Raw genomic sequence first — 27,087 nt, 5'->3', positions numbered from 1 at the left:
AAATTAAATTTCATCCAGTGATTACCGTATGATCGGTGCACGAAATTGTTTTTACGCTATACTTATAATGAGTATGTTACGAATAATGTTTTAATATTGTATATATTGTTATATAGTATTCTAAAATTTAAAAAGTTGTAAATTTTAAATGTGATCGAATATATCTTGCTACTTGGTAATCTGTCATGCGCGCGAAGACGTACTTCTATTTGATGATCTTCTATTTAACGAGTCTAAAGTTGAGAAGAAAAATCATTAAAGTGATGAAAACATACTTAATGTGAATACAGGCAGCTGTTCGAAATCCGCTTAACGCAGCTATCTCTCTCGGCCTCATCCGAGATGTCAAGGCTAATAACATGTTATATTATAACAAAACGAGGCCGGCATGCATTTGACCCGTTTGCTCGAATGCAAAACTATTTTGCGTCTGCGAACACATTTAAACAGAACAAAAATATTATTAGATTTGTGCTAATTAAATAAATAGCTTCGTTGCTTGTATATAAACGCTTTGTTCGTGTATAATTCATTTGCTGCATGGAAATAAAAATTAAAACTAAACATAAAACAGGGTGGCTTAAAGCTTAAATTACTTTCTGCCAGTCATTCTTAAACTGTTCAAGAAATAACGCTAATAAACTTCATGTTAAACGCGCGGTATGTAAGAAAAATCGGTCAAGTTCAATTCAGGTTCGCTCGAGGTGACTTCGTTCTGTTATAATTAGAAATAATAAGAGAATGATACGATGGAAAGAATGTGAAATATAAAAAATATATAAAGATACTAAAAATTATGAAGGAAACGTACAGTTTAAAATCCATCTATAATAAAACGACCAATCTTATGTAAAGTTTTTCGTTCAAACTTGAGCGAAAAGCTTAAAATTCAGAAGAATAATACACCTATACAAAAAAACAACAATATTTCATAACAATATGGGTCGTTATTAAGCCCAAGTGGCATTTGTTTCCTTGGAATATTTTATTATATTATTCTGAACTTTGCTCTAAAGACTTGGAGTTCATTTCTATAAGAAGATTGAATTCATCCTTGTCACGTTAAAAGTATCAATTTAAAACGGGCGAAACTGCGAAGTGCACCTTACATAATAATCTTATATATTAAGTGTCTATCTAATATTGGTATAAATTTTTCAAACATTACAAAAAATATTCCGTATTGATTAGTTTAGATTATGCATTTCTTTTTGGCTCAATAGCTTAAAAAATATAGCCTCACAATGTCGTAGCTATGTGCGAAGGTGACTTACCATCCAATAGCCCATTTGAAATAAATATATTTCTTGTAAATTATCCCTCGTTAATATGTTTACTGAAACTTATATTCTTTCAACCAAGTCAAATATTTTACCAATTGGTTATTTCTTAAATTTAAATTTAAATATCGTTCCTTTACATAATACATATTTCACAACAATGTATTCCTAGGTATGTTGATTTTCGATTACGATTTCCTACTTGCATACGTATATGTAACATATATAAACACAAAAATCTCATTGAATCTAATTTTATAGGAAAAGCGAATGAATACAAAAAAACACATTTAATCAAAAAAAGCCTCTTAGAGATTTATTTCCTCAAGTAATAAAATTACAGATTTCATTTTCAAAATGAAAATAAAAATATAATTTCAGAAGTCTTTTGTAATGTAGTATGTTTATAACAAAAAGGTAGTAAACATTGTAGGAGTACTTATTTACTACGAATACTTATTATATCTATTACTGACATTTCTTTTTTATTTTTGTATTAATTCATAAAATTATAGCTATACACTAGCTGGCTTGACATTTTGATAGATGATCCTTGACCACAATCATACTTAATAATACTCACTGATGCAGTGTGAGATACGAAACGTGTGTTATTTTTTCTTCAAGATATCCGGACTATGATCTTCAGAAAATAGAGACCCTGGAAGAACATACCGATGACTTAGGTCCGCATGATGCCTGTTAATGCGATTATAAGGAGATCTTAGATCCTGCGATAAAACCCCAGGTCGGACCGATAAAAAATATTTTTAAAGGATTTTTCTATCACAATACTCTCAGTAATAGCCAGAAAGAGTCTAGAAATGCGTACACTCCCGTACCTTCGAAAGCACATAAAGCCGTTGGTACTGCGCCTGAACTCTACGGTCTTAAATAGCGAATAGAGAGTACATCTGTGCTTGCTCACACAATTGTGTACTATATACATGTCTCGCGTCGTCCCGATCGCGCGAATGCAATTTTTTAATGAAACAAAAACTAATAATTTATACTCTAGTACACAGAAGTATTGAAACACTCTACTAGTGATATTTGTAGAATTGGTTTATAAGTTGCTGTGATTACTCCTTTCATACAAACATATTTTGCATCCTTATAATATTAGTATAGATATATATTGTAACTACATATTAACGACTCGGTAACGCACTAAACAAAGCGCATTCAGGACCGACGATGTATCTGCAAAGGTGAACATCAGACACGTCTGTTTGTCTTTCTCCTTATTTTCCATATAATAACATTTCTCGAAATACATATAGGAATGCTTAAGAGAATAATTGAATATGTAATCGTTGTTAATTCCCAAGAGAATATATACATATTTATATCAATTCATTTGTGTGTTTAATGCTCATTACTCATAAAACCATGATCTGATCTGCAAGAAGCGGTAATGTACGAGTTTATTATACACTCGTATTGTATTGTAACCACTGCAAATTATTATTCGGGTCCTGGATTCAATATCCTTATGACCGGTCTCGAGAGCTGAGATGGCCCAGTGGTTAGAACGCGTGCATCTTAACCGATGATTTCGGGTTCAAACCCAGGCAAGCACCACTGAATTTTCATGTGCTTAATTTGTGTTTATAATTCATCTCGCGCGCGGCAGTGAAGGAAAACATCGTGAGGAAACCTGCATGTGTCTAATTTCAACGAAATTCTGCCACATGTGTAATCCACCAAGCCGCATTGGAGCAGCGTGGTGGAATATGCTCAAAACTTTCTCCACAGAGGGAGAGGAGGCCTTAGCCCAGCAGTGGGAAATTTACAGGCTGCTTATGTTATGTATATTATGACCGGTCCCAGAACCACTTAGGTTAGTTCTATTTGGACATCATTTAAATATGTAAATTACATCCTACTTGTTTTACAACGCTTTTTGACATTAAACATAACGCCGATGCGTTTTCCGTGACGGAAAATGAATCGGCGTAGCGATCTTATGATATCGTTTCCCACTTCGCCGCCGCTCTCCATAGCACTAGTATCTATTACTCACCGTGCTCATAGAACTATAAATCTTCACTCAATTGTCTACCGCGACTATAAAGTTTGTCAGATAACTCATGACACAAACATAGAAACATTATTTTTTATAAATAAATTGAGAGATAGATAGGAAGACAATAACACGATATTGACTGGACAATTAAGATTAAAATCAACCGTTTCTAATTTACCAAGAATTGTTAGTACAGTGTATACTATTTTAAATACTTTGTTTACTTTTTTTAATTTGTATGAATAATGACCAATATTTTAAAACATTATTAGAAATTAATGAAGTAGAAATACTGTATAATTAAATCATCGAATTGATAAAATACTACGACTAATACACGAGTAACATAAAGATAATTTGAACAGATTGGAACAATGTGTTGGTTAGTCAATTCAAATGGAATACAAAGGACGATTACGTTAGTAGAGCACGCTTCATGTGATGGGTTTCATATTGCGTTAATATAATTAAACGGCTTTCCAATATAATAAAACTAATACACCTTTGTTACGAGGGAACAATCTGTTACAACTAAACTCTCAAAAAAAAGGTTCTTATTAAACCGAAGAAATCATTTAAAAATAAATAAATTTATTTGTTACGTTAATACCATAAAACTACATTTTTATCAACAAGATTGTAAAACTAAGCAAAAATTTATATTGTACTAATTATAAATCAACGATTCAAGTAAACTTCAAAACATGCTGAACAATTTGAATACGCTCGTAACGAGCTGCCGTGGGCGCCTTTTTGGTTCTTCACGTCTGAATTAACACTCAACTAACTAACATTAAAGCGTTCTACTTTATATGCAAGATGCACAAAGAAAAACTTGAAATAGATAAACAGCGAGGTTCCTCTACCATATTAAACAGAAACTTACATCTGGATCGGGAACGGACAAGCAGCAGGCGATTGTTAGAACAACTTGGAAACTAAACGACAAATGAATTAAATTTGATTTAATTTACAACTTCGTTTATATTTTAAATAACTTAGAGTTCGAGCTTTACTTGTCTCTTTTACGTCTCATCTCATATAGCTAGATACTAATTATGTAATAAATATACAAAATAATACTCAGCCAATTTATTTGCAAAATCAAACTAAATATAAAAGAATTTAATTGAGAAACTACGGCAAAGCTAATAACTGACGTTTCGTCTACTTAAACTTTGGTTAATTTTCTTTACTAGTCTATATAATAACAAGTCTATTACGACTGCAAGGCGGTGCAATTTGACTATTCATCGAATTCGTCGCCGCTTCTACGATTTTCTTTCGATTTCAGCTACTAGTTTCGAGTTTGTTCTCTTAGAGCGGACTTTCAAAGAAAACTCAAAGAATAGTAACTGTTGAACAATATATTGTGATTCAAAAGAGTATTTACGCTATTTAAGCTCTAAAAATCTTAATAGACGTTTTTTGTTTATTAAAATTGCACTTATTATTACGTATTTTTAAATTTTATATAGTTTAGATTTTAAATTCGAGAATTTAATTAACTCATTTAATAAACATATTCCCGCTGAAATTTAAAAGGAAATAGTAGAGAATATATAAAATACTATATTGCAGCTTGTGGATGCGTCTGGTTGCTGTGATCGGTGGCTATTTCTTATAAGCATCATACTTATAAAGGTGTAATTTTCTATGTTTGATGTAATATTACATCGAGATTTTTTTCTTATAATTCTCTACATCCTCACAGCCTGTATAAAGCGTGTAGCTTGGTAAAATATATAAAACTAAACAAATACGGTTTACCCTTTACTTTTCATACAGTATATAACTTTTTCATAAACGTCGATCTGTAATAATTTATTTAGGATAACTTTCCATCGAGTCTACCATACGCTCTCCTATTATTACAGGTTATAGTTTAAATATATGTATGTTTGTATTCTATTTTTATTTTAATATTATCCTCCTTGTTATTGATTCCTCCGATAGCTATCCAAGCCAAACGCATTCAGTTGCATGAAAACTTTTAATTTTAAATTTGTTAATACATCTCTCTTTCTTCTTAAATAAGATGTTAATGTTAGGTCATTAAAATTAAAAAAAAAATAAAAATTATATTAAACCTTAACATCTGCCTGTTATAGTACTATCGATAACACAATGAAATGAATCCGTCGAAACTTTCAAGATTGATTTTGAATATTTTTTTATGTAAATCAAATTAATATTAGCTATCATGTAATTATACATACGATAAACATTCTTGCTTTGATATTTAAAATTTAAGTACGAAAGCAATGTACTCACAATATACTGACACATGCATACGCTCATGGAGACGGAACACATGCGCGTGAACTGAATAAAGCGCACCATGGTGCGACGTTACGTCGCGTAATTCTTTTTTTGTGCGAATCCAAGGCTGTGTAACAAATGTTCAAAGAGAATGGCAGAAAATAAAATTAAACATGACACCCTCGGCGCTTGGCTTAATGCAAGCCCGTCTGGGTATGTACCACCCAATCACCATATATTCTACCGCCAGACAACAAAACTTATTATTGTTGTGCACTGATTTGAAGGGTTGCTGAGTCAACGTAATAGGAACTACAAGGGTCCTTTGCCCGCCCTATAACATAAAACTATATAAAGACACGGTCATCAATATGAATGATAATATTATATAGATGGGAATAATCATTAAAAATATGATAATAATTTGCGGATTAATAATTTATGTATACATAGTTGTTTATACATATGTGCTACATACCAATGTATAACTGACATCCTATCACTGGTAACATTGTCGGGCTATGGTTTCTAATTAAAGTTCAGTTCGACAATGCAGAATAGTTTATGTATTTCCTAATATATTTAGTTTAGTAATATAACTTACAGCTGCAATTAATTATCGACTCCAGTCGGAGAATTTCAATACAAACAGTTTAATAAGGCAGATTTTTGATCACATTGTTAATTTGCGTAAGACTTATATTTATTTATCTTACACATATTGCAAATTTACAATCTAAGGTAAGTTATATTTTAGGAGATGACGATTTAATCGCTGTCTTGACGTTGTAAAGTATAATTTGTTATTAACTTTGTTTCACATACTATCAACCATATACAATATACATATATAAAAGATAAAACTGATAATTTCAAATAATGGTTTAAACTATTTAAACCTCTTACCAAATGTATTTTATACAAGGAAGACCATTTATTAAACAAATATTGGAATCTGCTAATGTCTATAGATTCTCACCGTTCGAAGGAAACCGCATTCAAGAAGCACCGATATTCTGGAATCTGATTATATTACAGACTTAATCCTATTAGTACCATCCTTGTTTAAATAAGAGGACGATCTACTACATTCAGACTAATTTCATAAAATAAATAAAGTCGATTTTAACTTCATTAACTATGATAATGTAATTTAAAATAAATGCCGTTATCTCTTATGATAAACAGATTGTGATAGGTTTACTAACTGTGATTCTCTCCTCAGATAACATTTATGGATTGAAAAAAAATTAGTGCATAGCTCAAACTAATGTGCATTCTCTATTCAAACTCATACTCTGTTTAAACAGCAATCCGATATGGGCGTTATGTTCGCTCTGAAACAAGGGAGTACACTGCTTCTCATCTTGTTTATAAAGAGTTGCCGACCGCGCGTCGTTTTAGGGTATGGTCGTCGGGTGCTACGTATAAAAAATAGCCAATGTCCTTTCTTGGAGTTCAATCCTTTATAACAAATTCCATCAAATTCGGTTCAGTGGTATTGTCGTATAGAGTTCCTTTCGCGTTTAAAATATCAGTATTGATTGGTTTATTTATTTTTAATGTACCAAAATTATGGCTGTTATTTACTCCAAAGTTAATTTTTTTCTTATTAGTAAATCATTTTTGTTACTAATTTCGGCCGTTTGCCTGATAATGAGGAACATAGTTTTTTTAAATATACAACAAGTTCTTAATCCTGCTCCTAACCTTCTCCTCAAAGGCAGAGGAGGCCTTAGCCCAGCAGTAGGAAATTTATAGGTTGCACATGTGATATTTTAATTAATTAAAATAAAAGTTCAATAGTATAACATACCTACTGACCTAGAATATAAAGAAAAATTTGCAAAACATTTCACATGACATTTGTGAATGAATAATAACAGAACTCCCAACTGAATCAGCGAGACCTATTAATTTGCTGCAACAATTGATATATTAATAACATATGTATAGTGTATGAAGGCTAAGTGAAATCAAAAGGGAGGCTCGATTAAGGGCGACCACATTTTTATTTCCCATGTATATGGCGCAGCGAGAAATTATTTTTATACACTAGTATGCGGGCTTCGACTTTGTTCTAACACAACTGATAGATACTACCTTGGGAAGTATTTTATTAATTAACCGACTTCCAAATTCAAATCTCACTCATGTTATTACGTAGCAAAAATGTAGTCATTTTAATATTTCTTTATTTTATCTGAAATTAATATTATATATTTTTAATTAATTAATTGAAAAATTCTAAAAATAAATTTATAAATCTAATTAATTCTATTCTAATTTCAGCTTAATTATCCCTCTTGCATGTATAAGATTTTGACATATAATTATTATTAATAATCATCTACAGATTGCAGTATTTTATCGAATGTATCACAAAATAAAAATAACGTGCATTTTAAAGTAGGAATATACATATTTCTTCGTGTCACGGAAACTGTCATTTTATTGAATTCAAGGCGACGATATACGTTTATTAAAGTCTTTGCTGGGTGTAATACTTTATAACTTATGCACGTGAATGGTTCGCTTTCAGTTCCTTTCAAGTTTAAGGTTGGGCTCGTTCACACTGCAAAAGAGTCGCTCGATATTTTATCACGTTTCTGTAATACTTGTAATCACATTTATGTGGACGCACTATTGATTTAATTCGCGTGGTAAGTAATGTATGCTTCGGTAAATATTTGACGCGATGCAGTGCGAATCGCGCCTTTACCTAAAATTCGATTTGTTTTTCATCTTTTTTTAATAAATTACATATAATTATATATAAAGTTTGAATGTGTATGTACATACGTATATCGTTTATATTTCATATTATTCCAATAAAATATTGATTCAATGATAATAATTTTATCCGACTTTTATATATCGAAAAATCTCATTTTGATCATCACCAACAGACGAATATTTGCCTGCAATATAAAAATCTAACATTCGAATTTAAGCAGTCGCCTGCTGTCGAAAAGGTTCTTATTACAATGAGGGGAAAATTATATAATTACAGATTGCGCAATGTAATACTCAGTTCTTTGCACTGCCTTGTGTAGTGATCTAATCTGAGCTAAGGCGGAATGATCACGTTGCGGGCTGCCTTTATGTGTAAAAGTAATCCTGATTTTGTTCGTATTCTATGCATGTATCGTTCATCTGATTAATATATGACTTTGTACATAAGTGATGACTTTCTGACATAACACCACCAATGTACAATAATAGTGGCCCGTGACTCGTCTCAGAGGCTAGTTCGGGTTCGTGCGTCTTCAAATGTATAAATGGCGGGCGAAAAGTTAAATCACGATTGAAAATTATTATATTTTTTTGTTTATCAATAAATATACATAAATAATAAACATACATAATAAGCATACATTATAATCAACATTGTACAAAAAACCCGAATAACGGTGATTGTTTCGAACAAAAAACAAATAAATAATATTTTCAAGCGTTGTGAAGGAAGATAACTTCTGAAAAGGTTTCAAATTATAAATCGGGCACGCCAAAGGAATGGAATCCTGTCGTTGCACCTCTCAATTCGGTCTTTTGATAAGACTTAGTTTACTAAACTCTAGGTATGAATATGCCTACTACATGACTAATGAGAATACTTTAATGAAATATCATATCATATATGTAAATGTTATATGATGATATTGTATTATTGTGTAATGTAAGCTTTTTATCGAGCTCTTTGCTGTATAATACTATAATATATTAGTTTTCGCTCTCGTGTTAAGGTGATCGTAAGCTTCAGTTATAAAAAGGGTATAAACATACTTCAATACCAAATTTCATCGAATTCAGTTCACTGGCTTAGCCGTGAAATCACAACAGACAGTAAGAGTTACTTTCTCATTTATAATATCAGTTTATATTCACTTATACTAGACCTTTACCAAGTTATTTAATTATATACTTTAGAAAAATATTTTTCCACCTAAAGAGGCACTGCAAGGCACGCTCCATTGCACGTCAGCAAATAAAATCTCGATATTTGAGAACTCAAACTATATTTCGTTTATCGTCAAAGAAACTTATTTATCGTACAACTAAATGTTATAATACATAACTAGACAATGTAAATGTCAATACACAAAAACCGATCGTTATATATTAATATTATAATATAAATCCTAGTTAATATTATTAAGAAGTAACTTAACATTGGTATTGATTTAAAGCAATTTCGAAGGATCGTTTTTCAATACAATTGCGCTTGGTATTGTATGTTTTGATTTTCGATTCGAATATTTGTTTCAATTTTAATGGCAGTTTTCGTAAGTGACGTTACAATAACACGAACACGTAAATCAGGTGCTCAATAGGTTAATTATTAAACACGTTCCTCGTCAAAATCGTGTTTAGAATAAAAGAGACGCAAATTAAACGTGTATAATTTATCTCATTTTGAAACTAAACCCTTTCGTCCTCAGATGTCTGTCTTCCCATCTTGTTTAAAATGTCGCCTAGTGACTGTCACGTTAATTTGAATGACATTAGATATGTATTACTAGTACTTATTAAAAATTAAAAGCTAAAAACAATTAAATTTAATTCTTCATTAATGGATAAATACATGTCTTATCATTCATATTTAAAATTGAGAATTTTTCATTAATACTTTCTCTTGGATGATATTTCGAATGAATTTCAACATTTTATAAGTTTTTTTGATGACGGAAGTCAACAATCATTTTCTTTATTAAAATATAAATGCTATGTAAATTAAATTAAATTAATTTGTTTCATATAAATCATAATGAATAGTCGATAAATTTTACATCTCACGCCCATATCAATGTAGAGAAATGGCGCAGCCACATATTTTGACTAAGGTGTAAAATTAATAAAGTGAGACCATGTAGAGTTTGAAGCTTGGCTCTACATGAGATCTGAAAACATTTTGACAGTGTGTGAGTCATATGGTCTTGGCAACATTTTACTTGAAAATGTTTTTGGTGAAATAATAATTGTCAAAATAAAGAATTAAAAATATTTTTAAAGTTGCTTTGCTTTTTTGCGACCTCGTTGTCTGGTTTAGTGTTTGTAAATTGGTTGTAGCTTAGAAGACGTTGTCTGTTTCGTATTATACACTAAAACTTCCGAAACGCGCTGCGTCTCTGGTATAAGTTTTATGTTTGCTTTAGTTGTTTTTTTAGTTAGGTAATAAAAAAACATCTCAACATTTATTAAAATATTTCTTTCCTTTTGTCTCAGTCCTAAAAATATTACCTCGAATTAAGACCGCAGATCTCGAGGTCCTAGGTTCAAATCCCAGATCGACCCCGGATTCTAGAAGTTGCAAGATTTGCACTCTCGTGATACAGAAAGCGCGTGAAATCGTTGTTCCCGCATATGGACTCCGTTTAGTCGTGTCGGATTATCTGTCCCATCGGGTTATGAGAGAGCACCTGAGTTTGCGCACATACATTGAGCACTATAATAAGTCATGTATAATTGGCTAGTCTCACTTAAGCTTAGCCGCCGTAGTCTAAAATTAAATTAACCTAAAGTTAACTATATTTTTTTCTCGTTCGAATTAGGAATGGATTGCTCTTATATTATATTATAAAAAAAAAAGACAAAATATATTATATTTTTAATATAATACAATACATTTTTATTTTAAACATTCTTTTAGTGTAATTAATCAAAAAAATGTTTTGTTTAGTATATCGTGCTAATAACACATCAGTACTTTAGCTGCCTATAGTTGCCTATTAATTTGATGAAAAATAACACATACTTTGAGTTACAATGTACAAGTTTCAGGGTTCAATAAAAGCATAACTCACATGTTTATCGTATTTTCACTCGACTCGTTACGTAACATAGACGCTGAGTTTCATTATTACATTTGAAACTTCAAATATTGTACAAAACGTTTACGCAAGATGTTTTTTTTATTGTGTTTCGACCATATTTTTATAGAAATTTACTACAATTTACAAAACGATCGCGTTTTAGGGCCACTTCTAAATATTCGAGCCACTCGTTCGATCTCCAATTTTCTACTTCATAAAAATATAAAATGATACACTGCAGAAAATTTTCGTTACTTAGCATTTATATATACATCATGCTAGTCACGTGTGAGAACGAAATTAGACTGATTTATACTTTTTTGAGCATAAAATAAATCCTTCCTTTGGTATAAACAAAAAATGTGTTGCATTTATTGGTATAATGGATTCAAGTATTGCGTGTGGTCTTATTCGATCCTTTTCGAACGAAATTATAGCCATCTTTGTGTGCCCAATTTTAATACATTTTAAGTGATACGTTAAATCCCATAGACAATAAATTCTAAAAAAATATGGTATACATTAATTCTAAATTCGCAATATTTATATTTAATACCAAAAATAGGATATGCCTAAATTGATAAAAATGCATTTAGTATCTTAAAAACATTATTCACGATTTAGTATCTTAAAAACATTACAAAGAATAGTTTTCTAGTTAGTTTTCTAGTGTTAGTCTACTTTGTTGCAAATTGTATTAAGCAGATGGTTTCGAGAACCTGCAAATACGTATTTAAGTTTGGCGGAACTCGAATTACAAAAATAAGATTTTACTTCGATTAAATTGTTTAATGTTTGTTTTGCATCTCTATTAGAAAATGAATCATTCATTGTTAGAAATATACGAATAATCTTTTTATTTAATATCAAAATTTTATTTGATTTTATTTGAAGTTTAAAAATGTTAAAATTATTTCAATTTACAAAATTATATGTTAAAACGCACACAACTTAGGTATTGAGTAATCGTTTGCACATTTTTAATTCATAAACAAAAAAAATTAAGAAAATACTTCGGTGTATAAAAAAATATTCATAATGACTTCGATTAGTAGTAGTATGAGTTTCATCTATTCATCAGATATTATTATATATTGCCTTAACAATACAAAGGTATCACAATATACTGGGTTAGTGAGCCAGTGTATCGTAAATGTACTTTAACAAAACGAATTGTATTTATATAAATTAATTAGAATTCAGTTTGTCTGTACAGATGTTACTGTATCGTAACCGAACGGTACTCAGATTTTAAGTTTATCATGCCGATTATATTTGTCTATAACAAACATATTCTAAAAGTCCTCCAACTTTAATGGTAAAAAATAAATAATACAGTTGTACTCTGTATGAAAGCTGACTATATAATAAAATAGAAACTTATTATATAATTTTAATATTTTATAAGAGAACAAAATTTATGTTATTTAAAATTTTCAATAAATTTCTTTTAGATAAACTTCGCGGTCGATAGCGGTGACATTAATAAGACATCAGTCGTTGTGCACACTATCTTACGTGTGACACACAGCGCATGTCAGATCGTGAGCAGTTCATTCACACGCGCTCGTTTAGGATGTAGTCTATAGATAACGTGCGTTTCGCAACCAGTTTCGCAATTCCAACGCGAGCCGCACAGTCTATATTAGGCTGATCACCCACACACGAGCGTGACGTATCTTTAAGATTATGTACCGCGGCGTTTATGATTGTATTGTATATACTGGCTAAAAGTCGCGGTTTCGTACGACTGAAATACCTAATTATTTTGTTAAAAAAAATTTGAGCCCCATAAGCAGAGCTATATCTACTGGGACCCACCCAAATCATCCACGGAGACACAACACACACAAACACACTCAAATGAAATCGTACCGATTTATGAAGTGATCAGTGATACTGCTAAGTGTTCACTTACAAACTGACGCGTTATATTATTAGGATTATTTATCTATCTCTTAGAGAAGTATTCAAAATTTTTCGAAATATTTTAAACGTGGCAACTATTCGAATGTTTTCTGTCTAATTTATGTTTTATATCATTTTGTAATTTAAATGCCGCGGTACTCATGTTGCTAGAACAAGTCGCACTTGCAAACGCCAAAGAAAACCAAGCAGTTTAAGTGAAATCGAGTATAGTACAGTACTGTACTGCCTGTATGGTCTGAGGTTTACTCTCCTTTGGAGAAGAAAGCTTGGCGCTTATTTGTGACGTACCTTCAATGCCGGTTGGTGAAGAGACATGAGTCACATGCAAGATTCCTCACGGTACTATCTTTCAACGCCGAGCACCGATGAATTATAAATATTAATTTGCACCTGAAAATTCAGTGGTTCCTACCCAGGTTGCAATCTACAGTCTTGGACGAAAAATTACTTGTTACGTTTAGTGTGTATCGTAGGATTTCGGTATAAATACCCTTCATTGTGTTTCAAATTTGCTTCATAACATTTTTTATAAAATTCTCTCTGAAAGCATAACAGACAGACTGATAGACAGATTTTTTCCGCTTTTTTTTATAAAAAGTATAGATACACACTGCACAGTAGCGGTACTGATCTTCTGACAGTGGATCAATACCCTAAGTATTAACGACTACTGCTCAGAATGGCCAATGTATAAATTGAATGATTGCCAATCGAATACATTGTATGTAGGTATTATTTCTTTCAATAGTTTGACAATAGACAAGTCGAATATATGTTTATGTAGAATGTAGATGTAACGTGTCGACAGATCCTATAAACGGCTTATTCCCAGATGTTCGACATTGACTCAAAGATTATTGTAAATAAGTATTAAATAAATAAATGTATATAATTAATAAGTACAATATTAAAACATATATTTTAATATTGAACTTATTATTTTACATTTAAATTATTTATTATATTTATACAAGTTTCTGTTTCAAAGACGTTCCGATTTATGCCAAACATTTTATTATATATTCCAAAAATATTTATGAAAGCATATGTCAATAAAAGAACATATAGTCACATACATAATTGGAGTTTAAAGCTTTTTCCGTTAAACCTGAAATTAATTCACAAATTGTTACTCGTTACAATGTTAGTATTGTTTTAATTATGAACAAATTTAATTGTGATTTCCTCTTAGCATGTAAAGGTGGCGACAGCATTGTGTTAAAGCTGAGAGCTAATTAATTTCCCGTCAAATCTAGGTTAGAATAACGACAGAGCGACTTATATACACTTTTTTTATAATAAAACAATCATTAAATTAATTAAGATAATTATAATTCTAAATCGAATAAACAATAACATTTTATTTAGTAAGAGTTATTTACATTAAGGCCTTCATTGTATATACTAATAAGAATTCAAAATAGTTACTGTTCGATCACGACCGCGTGGAAGAGTGGCATATTCAAATTAAACTAATTTGGCTTGGATGAAGTTTTTTTTATTAAAACTCATATTTTAATAGAGCTGAGACAAGTTAGATAGCCTTGCATATTTGGTTAGGGAAAAATCTAAATAAAAGAATACTTCATTCAAAAAGGCTTTAAATAGAACTTTAGATTCGCCATTTTTAAAAATCATATAAAATGTAAAGCTACCCCCGGTTCGGAATATAGATTCTACCGATAAGAATTAGTATTTACTCCTTTCCACTATCTTAAAATTCTGTGTCTGTAAATGTCTGACTGTGGTCTTATATTTTATATTTTTTAATGAATTCTTGTCCCAGTCAAGATTTAAATTAAAACATTAGATAAGAACAGATATCCGAAAGAATGCTTATCTCGAATTATATCAGAAGCCGAAGAAAATGGAGATTATTTAAAATAATTTAATTATAAAATAATGTCAATAACAAATATAATTAATAATAAATTATATTATTATATACAATTTATTACTAATTACACAACTTTCCATTTATAGTATATTAATAATTAATTATAATAATAATTAAACAAACACTTTTAAACGCAACCTTTAAATAAAATAATTTATTTCAAACGTCAAAACTTAAATTTACTAAAAACAATAACTTATTTAACTTTTCTTATTCATTGACAATATATTTAATATTTATTAAATCAATATCTGTTTATTTTGGATACAAACGGTATTATTATATTAATATATAATATAATTAGTAGTAAAAGGTTATCATAAAAATTACAAATTAAATAAGAGGCAGTGAGCGAGACTATACGAATTCAATAGTTTTAAAATTTACGTATTCTTTGTGATTTAGGGCGTTACATATGTATATCATGTTTGTTTGTTTGTTTGTTCAGATTAAATTAATATGTATTCGCGTTGGTATTGTAAGTTTTGTCTGCGATCTGTGACGCTCCGCTCAATGGATTGTTTTCCGTGATGAGATAAGATAACTTTAATCCATTAAATACCTCATTCCTCACGATGTGGCCACTACGGAGCTCCTCGATAATCTCTGCGTCGTGTTTTCAGCGAAGCAATTGAACGAAGCATCATCTAAGATCAATAGATTTATATATAAGATCTATATATATATGTATATACAGATATCTAGGTCATGGTGGACAAACGGGTAGATGGCTCACCTGATGTAAAGTGACAATTACATCAAACCGTAGTTGTACGTACATTGTCGTCCTATAAAAACATAAATATGTTCTTTTTTAAAGGTTCCCAAGTCGTATATAAAACCGCTAATTAATTCCGATTCTCCTATAAATTAAGTTAAATATGCCAAAAACACGCGACATCAAGTTGTTGGATGGAATTTGCAATTCTGGCGCGATGTCTGAAGATGAAACTCAGTGGCAGGGAACAAACAATACCTCGGAAAAATCTCCATTCTCGATGCGGTAAAAGATGCAGAACGATACGAGTATAAACGAATAAAGCTTTTTGTGACATTTTCGTTCAGCTGAGCCTTAGTTTTCTTATCTATCGAATCAATGTATCTTATTTTTACTATCAATTAATTACGGTGGAATTTCGACCAATGGGCGACCACTGGTGAGATTGTTTATCTTATTTCAAAATTCAATATATTTCTCTATTAATCATTTTAATGTCGCATACAAGCAGTAATTACGCGTCCGTCCGCTTGAACTTATTCCACACTAACGATGGATTTTGACGCAATATTCACCAAGACCTAAATAGAAATGAGTATTAATTTAATTATTTTTAGTTCACGGATAAGGTCTAAGACGTTCGGTCCCTTTGATGTTTATAATGGATTAGTCATCCGTCAAATCAGCACACAGCAACTATTGTTTATGTGTATGTTTGTCGCTAGAATATCTGATGACTGGGACCAACTAGGCATAGAGCTCTACCACCAGTAGGAATTTAGTAACTGATTTATTAGTATCGAATAAATGTAACACCCAGGCTTCCTCTCCTGTCTGCCTTCTTCATCAGCGGTTTTCTCGAAGCCATTCCGTTTCAGAGTTACGAAAAAACGAAAATAAGTAAGAATTCTATAAATACCTGAGTGACGTGATTCAATTTGGGTTCCGCAGACAAGAATAGTGTAACTCTATTGTCGGCCCGTCATGTCTAATAATTTTCTACTGAAGACACGGATATCAAAATAATTATATTTTAAGAAAATCTATAAAGGTTTAGGAAAAGGAGAAAATTGGTATGGATTTAAAAAAACCTATTCTGAATAATCATTTTCTGAATAACGGAATCAAATATATATGATAATAAATTTTTGTTGTTTTACATTTTCGTACATTCTTTAAAATACTGTAATTTGTACCCTAAAACATTTACATACTGTCCTATACCAAAAACATGTGAATATCTGAAACAAATATGCACAAGAGTTCAAGACTAATGTACATTCTTGAATAAAACTTAAACCACATTTTGACATTTGCCAAATAATTTAAAAAATGCTAAATATATCTGTGTCAACCTGTCTCCAACAATATTACGAAAAGACACTTGTCATAAAAACAACCAACGTCCGTTCAGCATTTCTATTTTATTAAAAGTAAGGGTTATTGATATTGGTCCTTATTGCGCCAGACTACAGAATTATGGCGAAGAAATATAACTCGTGACGTCATTCGATTATTTTCTCAAACGATATATGAAATTCGTTAAACGTTTACAAAGCAGCGATCAGTTAATCTGATCAACTGACCATTAATAAATCCAATAATAGTAGCTCCGAGACCACAGTGTCTATCGTAATTTATCATGGTACGCGCCTCGTTGATTTTTAGCGGTCCGACGAAAGCAAGTTATCAATAATGCAAAGTTAAATTTATTACGAGGTATTTGTTACATGGTAATTTATACGATGGAAACCTTTCGGTGCAATTTGTCAACAGCTGCTGTTTATTAAAAAAGAAACTTTTTTTTTTGAATACAAGCAATTAATTGCTTAATATTAGAGAAAAAAAATTTTATAGTCTATTAATAAAGTGTACTTTGTTTACGAATGAGATGAGTATCACATGCAAATCCGTTCATGGGATCTTTTCGTACATGGAAGGTATTTTTAACTACGTTCGTGATAGTCTTTCGTTCTCTAGAATAAATTTATTTATTTTATTTATAACTAGCGACCCTCCCAGGCTTCGCACGGGTGCAATGCTGATACTAAATATACTACAGAATGTCTTACAACGTTAACTGCTTTTTTGTCATTAGACAATACAAAACGCTATAAGAAATATTAACCATTCCTTACATCACCTATGTGCCACCAACCTCGGGAACTAAGATCCTTTGTGCCTGTGATTACACTACTACTGGCTCACTCACCCTTTTAACCGGAACACAACAATACAGAGTACTGTTATTTGGCGGTAGAATATCGGATGAGTGAGTGGTACTTACCCAGACGGGCTTGCACAAAGCCCTACCACCAAGTAAATTGTTATTCTATGCTATTCTCGCTCTGCATTTTAAATCTGTGATATCTTCGAAAATATTAATTTAAATTACATGCTGTAAAGGGCCATATTGTTTAAAGTAAAGAATAAAAATGTTTATTGTGGGTTACCCCTAAGAGATAGATACCATCGCAGACTTTTTTGAAGACCTTTTTAAGTTGTACAATACTGTAGTACATTATTTTGATCTATCTCGTAGAGTTCAGCTAGCGTTTGCAATGTAAGCGCAAAAATGTGTTTATTTACAACATCAATTGAGAAACCTCTAAAATTATCAGTGTTTCTATACTTCCTCTTGGTCTATAATTCATCTATTAATTAATTCAATTATAATATAATATAATCTATCTATTTAAAAAACCGCAACAAAATCCTTTGTGTAATATTAAAGATCTAAGCATACATAGGGACAGACAGCGGTAAGCGACTTTGTTTCATGCTATGTATTGAAGGGCAAACTATACTGACAAATGGACCACCTGACAGTATGTTATCAAAACTTAGTAATCGTTGATTAAACCAGAATTTCAATTTTATGCTGAACAATGAGAGGTAATTGCGTGGTTCATAATCGAAAGAGTAATGTGATTCGAATTTATACAATTAGTTGCTGAATAATCTTCATTAGATGATTGTTAATAGTAATTACTACTTCCATACATTGGATTTGAACATCAATGCTATAGTTTATTCCCACAGATTCAATAAATTGACGTTTTTAATTACGACGCGAATGTACTGAAATTAGTATTTAAAATTTTTTTATTCAATATATATATATATTTTTAATTACAATAAATTGCTATAAGTGCAATGAATAAATAAATAAAAGTGCGTGTCAATAAAAGTGGAAACGTTTTGCACAAAAGTGTCATATACAAAAGATTGAGACACATATTATTTTTCCATTTAACTTATCATATTAAATTAATATTTAAAAAGTAAATCATTAACCAGTTAACTAAATCACTCGAACTTCATCTCACTAAATCCGTCGTCTTTTGTTTTGTTAACACGCTTTGTTGACAAACGGCTAACCTTTTGTCTCAATATATAATTATAAATAATGTATATATATATATTCTCTAAACCATTATGAAGAATTTCAAACGCTGTCAACACAGAAATTGTTGTTTAAGAGGACACTAAAAAAAAACGTTAACTTCAAATTTCGAAGTTGAAGAACGATAATGATTGCTACAAAAAATCAAATATATATTTTTTTTTTATTCAATTAAATCTCGTGTGCGCATAGATAAACATTTCCACGGGCATAAATATTCGTATTACACTTCGAAATTTGTATTATCATTGAAATTAAAATATATATCCATGCTTACAATATCTATATTCTAAATAATCGATATTAATTTAATCGCTCATATTCTCCCCTTAGAAATTGTCTTGGCAACTGTTATTTTTACGATAATGGTCTAGCGTAACCCAAAAATTCTTCTCGATGTTTATCAATCATTGCTCATACTCGGAGTAATCCTAAATTGAGAAACTGGGTTATACACACAATAAAAACACGGTCAACGCTTGTTTTCCAGTTTGCCTAGTTAATTCCAATCTCCTAGACTTAGTACATCAGGTCGTTAATCACAATGATGTGCCATCTGGGGAGCCGCAGTCCCTAAGCTTTAAATAAAATAGTATTTATTAAAATAAAGGTCATCGACTGGACAGTTTACAGCTAGAACTGTGTATATTGTAATGAAACTATAATAAATGCAACACTATATATATATTTTTTAATTTATTGTTTTAATCTTTAAAATATTTTAACAAACTATGATGTATTTATTGCTTTCATATTCTCTCTATTAACTCTCAAGATAAAATACATTTCATAGTTCATAGCTTCTCAATTATATTTTTGTATGTTTATAAATCGAATATATACACCGTCCGATCCTTCTCCTCACTGCCGTCTTGCTCGAGCAACGATACAAAACCCGAGACAGGCTAACATTTAGATAGTTATTGTTTTTTTCTCTAAAGTAATTCTCGGTTGTCCAGAGTTGTAAAGCTTGAAAAGCCGTTGGTCTTGCGCCTGATCTCTCTATGGTCTAGTAAAATATTTCCAAACTTAAATATTTCCTTCAAAGACGTAGTCGATAGCCGACAGAGACAAGGAGCGGATATCAGTTAGTATAGTATAATTATTATTGTTCCAATTAACTCCAAACAAAATATCTTAAAGTATTATGTAGAATATTTAATATTTATATGACGGTACCGATTCACAATCGCCCGCTTGTAAGTTCAAATGATTATTTTATTAGCTTTTATGTAGGTTTAGTCTAAAACGAATAGAATATGGAACACTCATCGACGCTACTGAGATCGATTCGAACATTTCCTATCAATAGAACCATCGAATAATAATTCGATAAAACAGCAGTCAGGCTAACGCACACTCATAGCTACTCGTGAAATTTAACAACAATATTCTATTTACAAAATAGATAAGTTGACGAAATTGTTTCATGCAATTTAAATTTATCTCCTACGTATATAAATATTATTAAGTTATTTATTAATGAAAAATTTATACCCATTTTATTCTAACCTTAAGTAAATGTAAGAAAAACTTAAATACATTCTAGTCTCCTGAAATATTAATTCAGCCTATTATTTCACAGACCTATTTGGACAACAACACCCTCGACATGAGGAACAGAGATCATCGGCACCTTGTGCTGCAAATTGCACTAAAATGCGCCGACATATCCAACCCATGCCGGCCATGGGAGATCAGCAGGAAGTGGAGCCTGAAGGTGTGCGAGGAATTCTTCCGCCAGGGTGACTACGAACGCAAACTCAATCTACCAGTGACCGCGCTTTGTGATCGCCATACTACTTCGATACCAAAGATTCAGACTGGTAAATACGACTTTTAGTATTAAATAATATTATTAAATTTAAATTTATTCTGAATGTTATTTATATCTCTAGCTTTTTTTTTATTTCATCATGTTTTCTAGAATTAACAATTATATATTCATATTCTACTCTGAAGCATTTGATACTGAATAAGTATCGAAAATTTTCGGAATTTCGTCTTTGATATTATGCAACGTTATCAAATTACTATTAATTTGTTAATAACGATTGATTATAACGATTTACTTCCTTTATTTAAGGATCAGTTAAAATAACTGACTCCTATTTTTGTTTTGCTCGCGTACTAAAATAATGTAAACGTTTTGAAACCGACAGGGTTTTTCAAGTACGTAGTAACTCCTCTAATCACCGAATGGCATCGTTTTCTACAAAACGACCTCTCCGCGCAAATGTTGGAGAACCTTGCATACAATCAAACCAAGTGGGAGTCATTTGTTGTACAAGAAATAGCCGAAGAGACTAAGACGGAAATATCTGAAGCGGACATGGTCGATGATGATTTGGAAACATGTTCCGGAACCAATATATCGGACAGCCAAGAATTTCTGATGCCATTACGGCGAAGCTCTTTAAATCCCGTCAAACCGATTGGCTTGAAAGAACAACTGCGCCGTTTCTCTGTGCCACTTAATGTGTTCCAAGATACTCGGTTCAAGATCAAAGAACGCAGTGGAATCGAAAGTACTGTGGGTAGTCTGCACTCAATCAACTCGCAAGTAAGCGTGCGTTCTCAAATCGAACACACTGATTCAGCTGAGAAAGTTCTAAGCACAGAGAAACTTCTGCCCGATCTGTCGATAGCCTCTATCACTACGCCCATGCAAGCAACTCGGCTTAACACCGTGATCAAAGAAGGCGGAACCTGGAAATTGGTGAGGCAGCAGACATTCCCTCCGCTGGAGACCGTTGCTCGGACCCACGCTCTTTTAAGCCGCCCAATGCACACGAGCAATGAGGAAGCCATCTATCCATCTCGTAATACGACTGAATTTGCGCTGACTTTGGAAGAAAGGCTAAACAACTTATTTAAGGGTACCACAGATGCTACTAACGTAGGCACGATTGACGATTCTGACAGCCGACTAAGGGAGAGTTTTAAACTAACGGTCAAGCCGTCTTCGGGTGCCTCCCGTCGAGATTCTGCCACCGTGGGCAGTCAACTGCGTGACAATTTGTCTGCGGTACAGCTTAGCTCGTCTGAACAACTGCTTCGTCGTAGGAAGTCCATGCCGAACGACGCTATTGCCTACTGTAAGTTACATAAAAAAATCTCTCCTTTTGTTTAAATATAACAGTTTTTCTTTTTATCATAATCAAGTTATTCACAAGAATTTTTGACATTTACAATAGCACATAATATTATTTTTTTCACCCCAGATCCTTTACATATACATTTTTGTATCTAAATACTTATCGAATTGGCTTTAAAGGCCTAATACTTGAATTAATACAATTATTTATTTCACAGCACCAAAAGAGAAAAAGATGCGTGAAATTATACCTCAGCTGCTGCGTCGCACGCTCTCTAGCAAGGATTGCTGGTCTCGCCGCCGCGGGTCAGCTCCAGCCCCAGTGGCGCCCTCCGAGCTGCGGGGTCTAACATCACTAGGAGCCTTGCGTCACAGCGTAAACGGAGGCAGGCGAAAGCCGGGTGCCATCGGTACTTGCCAACAGTGGCTCGCTAAAGCGACGTACAGCGTCCAGGAACGCACGATGCAACATCTGCCACGCAGGGCTTCTTTGCCCGTTGAGGTGATTACAGGTGCTAAGTCGATGTTTTTTTTTTTTTAGCTTTGCATGATGTACTGTCTTAAGAAGGCTGCTGTTTAACGCTTTTAGCTCTGTCTTTTGGAGCCTTTAATAAGGGCCTTCGTTCATTGAGACGGAAAAATGAAGTAATAAAAAAATATATCACAAGAACTCAATGAATGTCAAGACCAAAATAATACCTACTCTAACTTAGCTTTTGTCGCAATGGCATGCATATATTTATTTATTATTTTATAAGTATCCCTTACCATCAAAGATAGATAAATAAATAAAGCTTCTGTTATTCTTTTCAGGTATATAATACCTCTGAACAGCCAAAAACCAATGAAAAGAAGTAAATACATAAATCGCGCCCGCATTGTATGCGCGGCTAATGTTTCACGGAATCGACAAAATTCTCTCGGAAATATATAATTATTAAAGAAGAGACATGACCTGAGGATACCACACTTACGGTGACACAACGGTGACAGTGCCCTCTAGCGAGTACACGTACTAGGGTTGGTCCCTTGCGTGTGCTTCGTTGGTGCCCTCTCACGACAGTACACTGTACCGTTGCAGCGGCACGCCAGCGTTCACAAGCGCTAGTGCTGCCATCTCAATGGTTGTAGAGCTGGTCTTGCAACCCGTGACGTCACACGACCGTGCAGAAATTATATTTCCTTAAGATTTTTTCTAAGTTTTAGTACAAATTGTTTTCTATAAACAGCGTTGATTTTTTTTTGCGTTTGTTAAGTATTTATTAATTTAGTATATCTCTTTCTTGACTAACTTAGGTTTAGTTTCTTTACCTTGTTCGAGTTGGCTGAGGGCCACGAAGTCGTCGCTAACGGACACGACCCAGCATTCAAAGCGAATGCCAAATTTTAAAACAAGGAGTAGAGTCTCATAATCAATAACTTTTAGTATTTGAAAGTTATATAGTCATAGTTTTAAGCTCTTCTGTTTAAGATCTTATTCAAACGCCCTTTTGGCGTTAACGTATGAAGTATATTTATTACTATTCGTGTTATATTACTAAATTCAGTATTACCAATTTAAAAAAAATAAACATTCAAAAAAAAAAAAACATACTGACGATTATCAATTTATGGACTTACCGTGGCCATCGCAGCTATATCGGTTTCATTAAATTAAAAAAAAAAAACTTCAAACTAAAAATCCACAATCGTCGCATCAGAAGTTTAAAAACAGCTAATGTGAACTGGGGTCATATTCATTCAAAAAGAAAATATCACTTGATATTTAAATGTATTTAAAGACTCGTGTCGGTATTCAATGTATTTGTATTAAATATTTATGAGTAGTAATAGCGAACGTAGGTATGTCTCACACAGTATGTAGTTAGCAACCAGCATCGGTTATCTATAGGACTATATTTCCTCTGAGTAGAGCATTTTGTTATGGAGGAGACATGAGCTTGATTTAGGATAACAAAATTTTCTTGCTTAGCGGAATTGAACTGAAAACGAACTGTTTTCTAAATGTTCGAAAGTTAGGTTCGAATGTAAAACGGGGAGAGAGAACGGACTGCTGCCTTGCTCAGTGGAAATTATATTTATGTTATTATTATATATCAATATTTAATTAGTCGTAGTTACATGGTTATCGTTAAAAGTTTATCCAATCACAAAAATATTTAAAAAAAAAACCAAAAAAAAATAAAAAAAATACAATGTTATTGATGTCAATCGTCGTCTATTTATTCATATATGTTTTATAAAATATTGTGCATTAAGGTAAAGGATTCTTAGACTCCATGAAGGTTTTACAATAGGTTTAATATAGTCATCATAATATTATAATAATTCCCTTGCAATTCGGAACGTAATCAGTAAGTTTCAAATAAACCGACGTCTAGTCTTATTTTGCATTCTTTATTTAAATATTTATTTTCGCTTTGTTAACAAAAGGCGTAAGTGTCAATCTTTAACTAATAAAATAAGTTCTTATAAAATTGGCGGTAGTCTTGAAATTGCGCGAATTCAAAGCAACTTATAATCGTATGTTCATTAAAATTTGTCATATTTTCATTGGTATATTAATGATAATAATAATCCATTGTGAATTTTAAGCATACTATCAAAGTATTGTGACTATGAACACTTTAGATACAGTACCGTTTCGGCTCCATCAGGAACGGTGGCACGTCACGAATCACATATGATATCCGTCAATTGGGACGCGCCAATGCTGTAAGAGATTTTCACCGTAGTAATAATGTTGTATAAGATTAGTTTAAATATAACAGTATTTACGAAGCCACATGACATGACATGACATGTTAGGTTATAAGTACACTAGTAGTCTAATATATTCTAAGTACGATCACCCTCACTCAGTTACTGATCTTCGTCCTTCTTTTAATATAATTTAGCACAATTGTAAGTTAAGTTTTTTCTACTAGACTTAAGTGTTGATTAATATATTATATATTATATTTTCATTATATTATGACGTCTTATCAAATTTGTTGAAGTTCGATTTATTTTTACAATTTACAATTTAAAACATTTAGGTATTATTAAAATGTTGACGCCGTTAAATGTTATAATTGTTGTATTGCAAACAAAAATATAATCATTTGTTAATTATGTATCTGTGGTAACGAGACATTGACTCGTTCGATTTTAGTTCCGATTTATTCTGTAAAAAATATAATTTAATTCAAAGATAACTTAATAATAGAAAATGCTCAATACTAAGATTATTTTATAGTTTTACTTATTATTTTCAAGTATGACACTACTTTAGGAATATACATAAATAAATTAGGAATATATATGATTTATATTTAAAATGAATCGTTTAATTTTATTACCGTTATAAAGTTTAACAATGATATATACGCAACGTTTATTTAGGATCAAATATTTCGTTACTCCTTCGCTCTTTGAATTTTTATTTAAAATTAAAAAAATCTCAATCATCCCGCGTCATTCAAACATCATATTCCTCTACAAATGTTTGTAGGTACGATCAGAATATAATAATTGTTAGGAAAGCTAAACTGTTTAAAGTATTTCATGAGGATTCAGGTACTAATTGATGTTGCTTAAATATATTTAAAAAAAAAAGTAGTTGACCAATTCGACGTTCGTTCACAAGTTCTATGACCCCAGTATAAAATCTATGGTAACGTGTTTATTGGTGTTGTAGTAGATATTATGTGTCATTGCTAAGTATTTGTATCTTACTTTAAAAAGACCCGATTTTAAGAATCTATGTTTATTTCAATGATAACCTTTCACTGTCTGTAAATCATATTGATTTGTATAAACGACCACAAAATTAATTAAAGATTTGAAGAAAAATAGATATCCAAGTATTTTCTACGTCGCAGTGAAATATTACAATAAAATATACGATTGTTTTATAATATGGCCCTTTTGAAATCGAGACGTTTTTGCTTCAAGCACATCAAGCTAATTTGGTTTTTTTGAGCAACACACGTTCATACTAAAATCGGGTCCAGAATTCATGTTACTACTATTTTAATGTGTAGAAACAGATTTAAAATTACATGTAATCATTATATTAGATTGAATGTTGAATTCTATTTTCTCATTGTCATATAATAGACCGCTTGGAATATCGAGGCATTATGCAATCCAAACTTTGGAATTTCTTCTATCTTCGAAAACATAACTTGCTTGATCGAGTCGATATTATAAAGAACCATCTGGATACTTTTCGTTCCAAAACAATAAAAATTAATACCCAATACTTCACAAAAACTATTATAGCACCTATTTCTATAACAGATAATTTATGACTAAATGTTGAAATCGTTAAGAACTGTAGCGACAGCAAAACATTCTCAGAAGACTGTCCATATATTTTTAAGACATTTTGACCAGACTTTACAGAATTTGAAAAGTTGGTACAGTCGTCGAGATGTTTACACAGTTTATTTTTGTAATAATGAATTGTCACGTATCGCTAAGAAAAATTGTGCGTTTTTGCTGTCGTTACAACAGTTAACTGTCCTTATTGCTGTCTGATATTTCGAATCTGTATAAATATTATTTCATGATCATTACACGTTTGTTACAAACTGATCCAGGTACTCGGATAGACTGATTACCAAACCAAACAAAGTATTAAATAGATGTCGTCTTATGAGGAAAATATAA

At 31.7% G+C, this 27,087-nt stretch overlaps 1 protein-coding gene across 2 annotated transcripts in view; it reads left to right on the top strand.

The window, feature by feature from the left end:
- The window catches only part of LOC113402499 (3',5'-cyclic-AMP phosphodiesterase 4A-like), a 146,232-nt gene extending 122,175 nt beyond the window's left edge, over window positions 1–24,057 (top strand). The window contains exons 8-11 of one of the 2 annotated variants that reach the window (XM_026642780.2): window positions 20,920–21,160; window positions 21,497–22,432; window positions 22,650–22,933; window positions 23,245–24,057. In XM_026642780.2, coding sequence (XP_026498565.1) covers window positions 20,920–21,160; window positions 21,497–22,432; window positions 22,650–22,933; window positions 23,245–23,289 — 1,506 coding nt within the window. In that variant the 3' untranslated portion in view covers window positions 23,290–24,057. Of the gene's footprint in view, window positions 1–20,919; window positions 21,161–21,496; window positions 22,433–22,649; window positions 22,944–23,244 lie in introns of both variants that reach the window. The other variant, XM_026642788.2, reaches the window with a different exon arrangement.
- Window positions 24,058–27,087: the final 3,030 nt, after the last annotated feature.

The sequence above is a fragment of the Vanessa tameamea genome, chromosome Z, assembly GCF_037043105.1.
Source record: "Vanessa tameamea isolate UH-Manoa-2023 chromosome Z, ilVanTame1 primary haplotype, whole genome shotgun sequence".
Taxonomy (NCBI): Eukaryota; Metazoa; Arthropoda; class Insecta; order Lepidoptera; family Nymphalidae; genus Vanessa; species Vanessa tameamea.
This window is presented reverse-complemented; position numbering and strand designations above follow the sequence as displayed.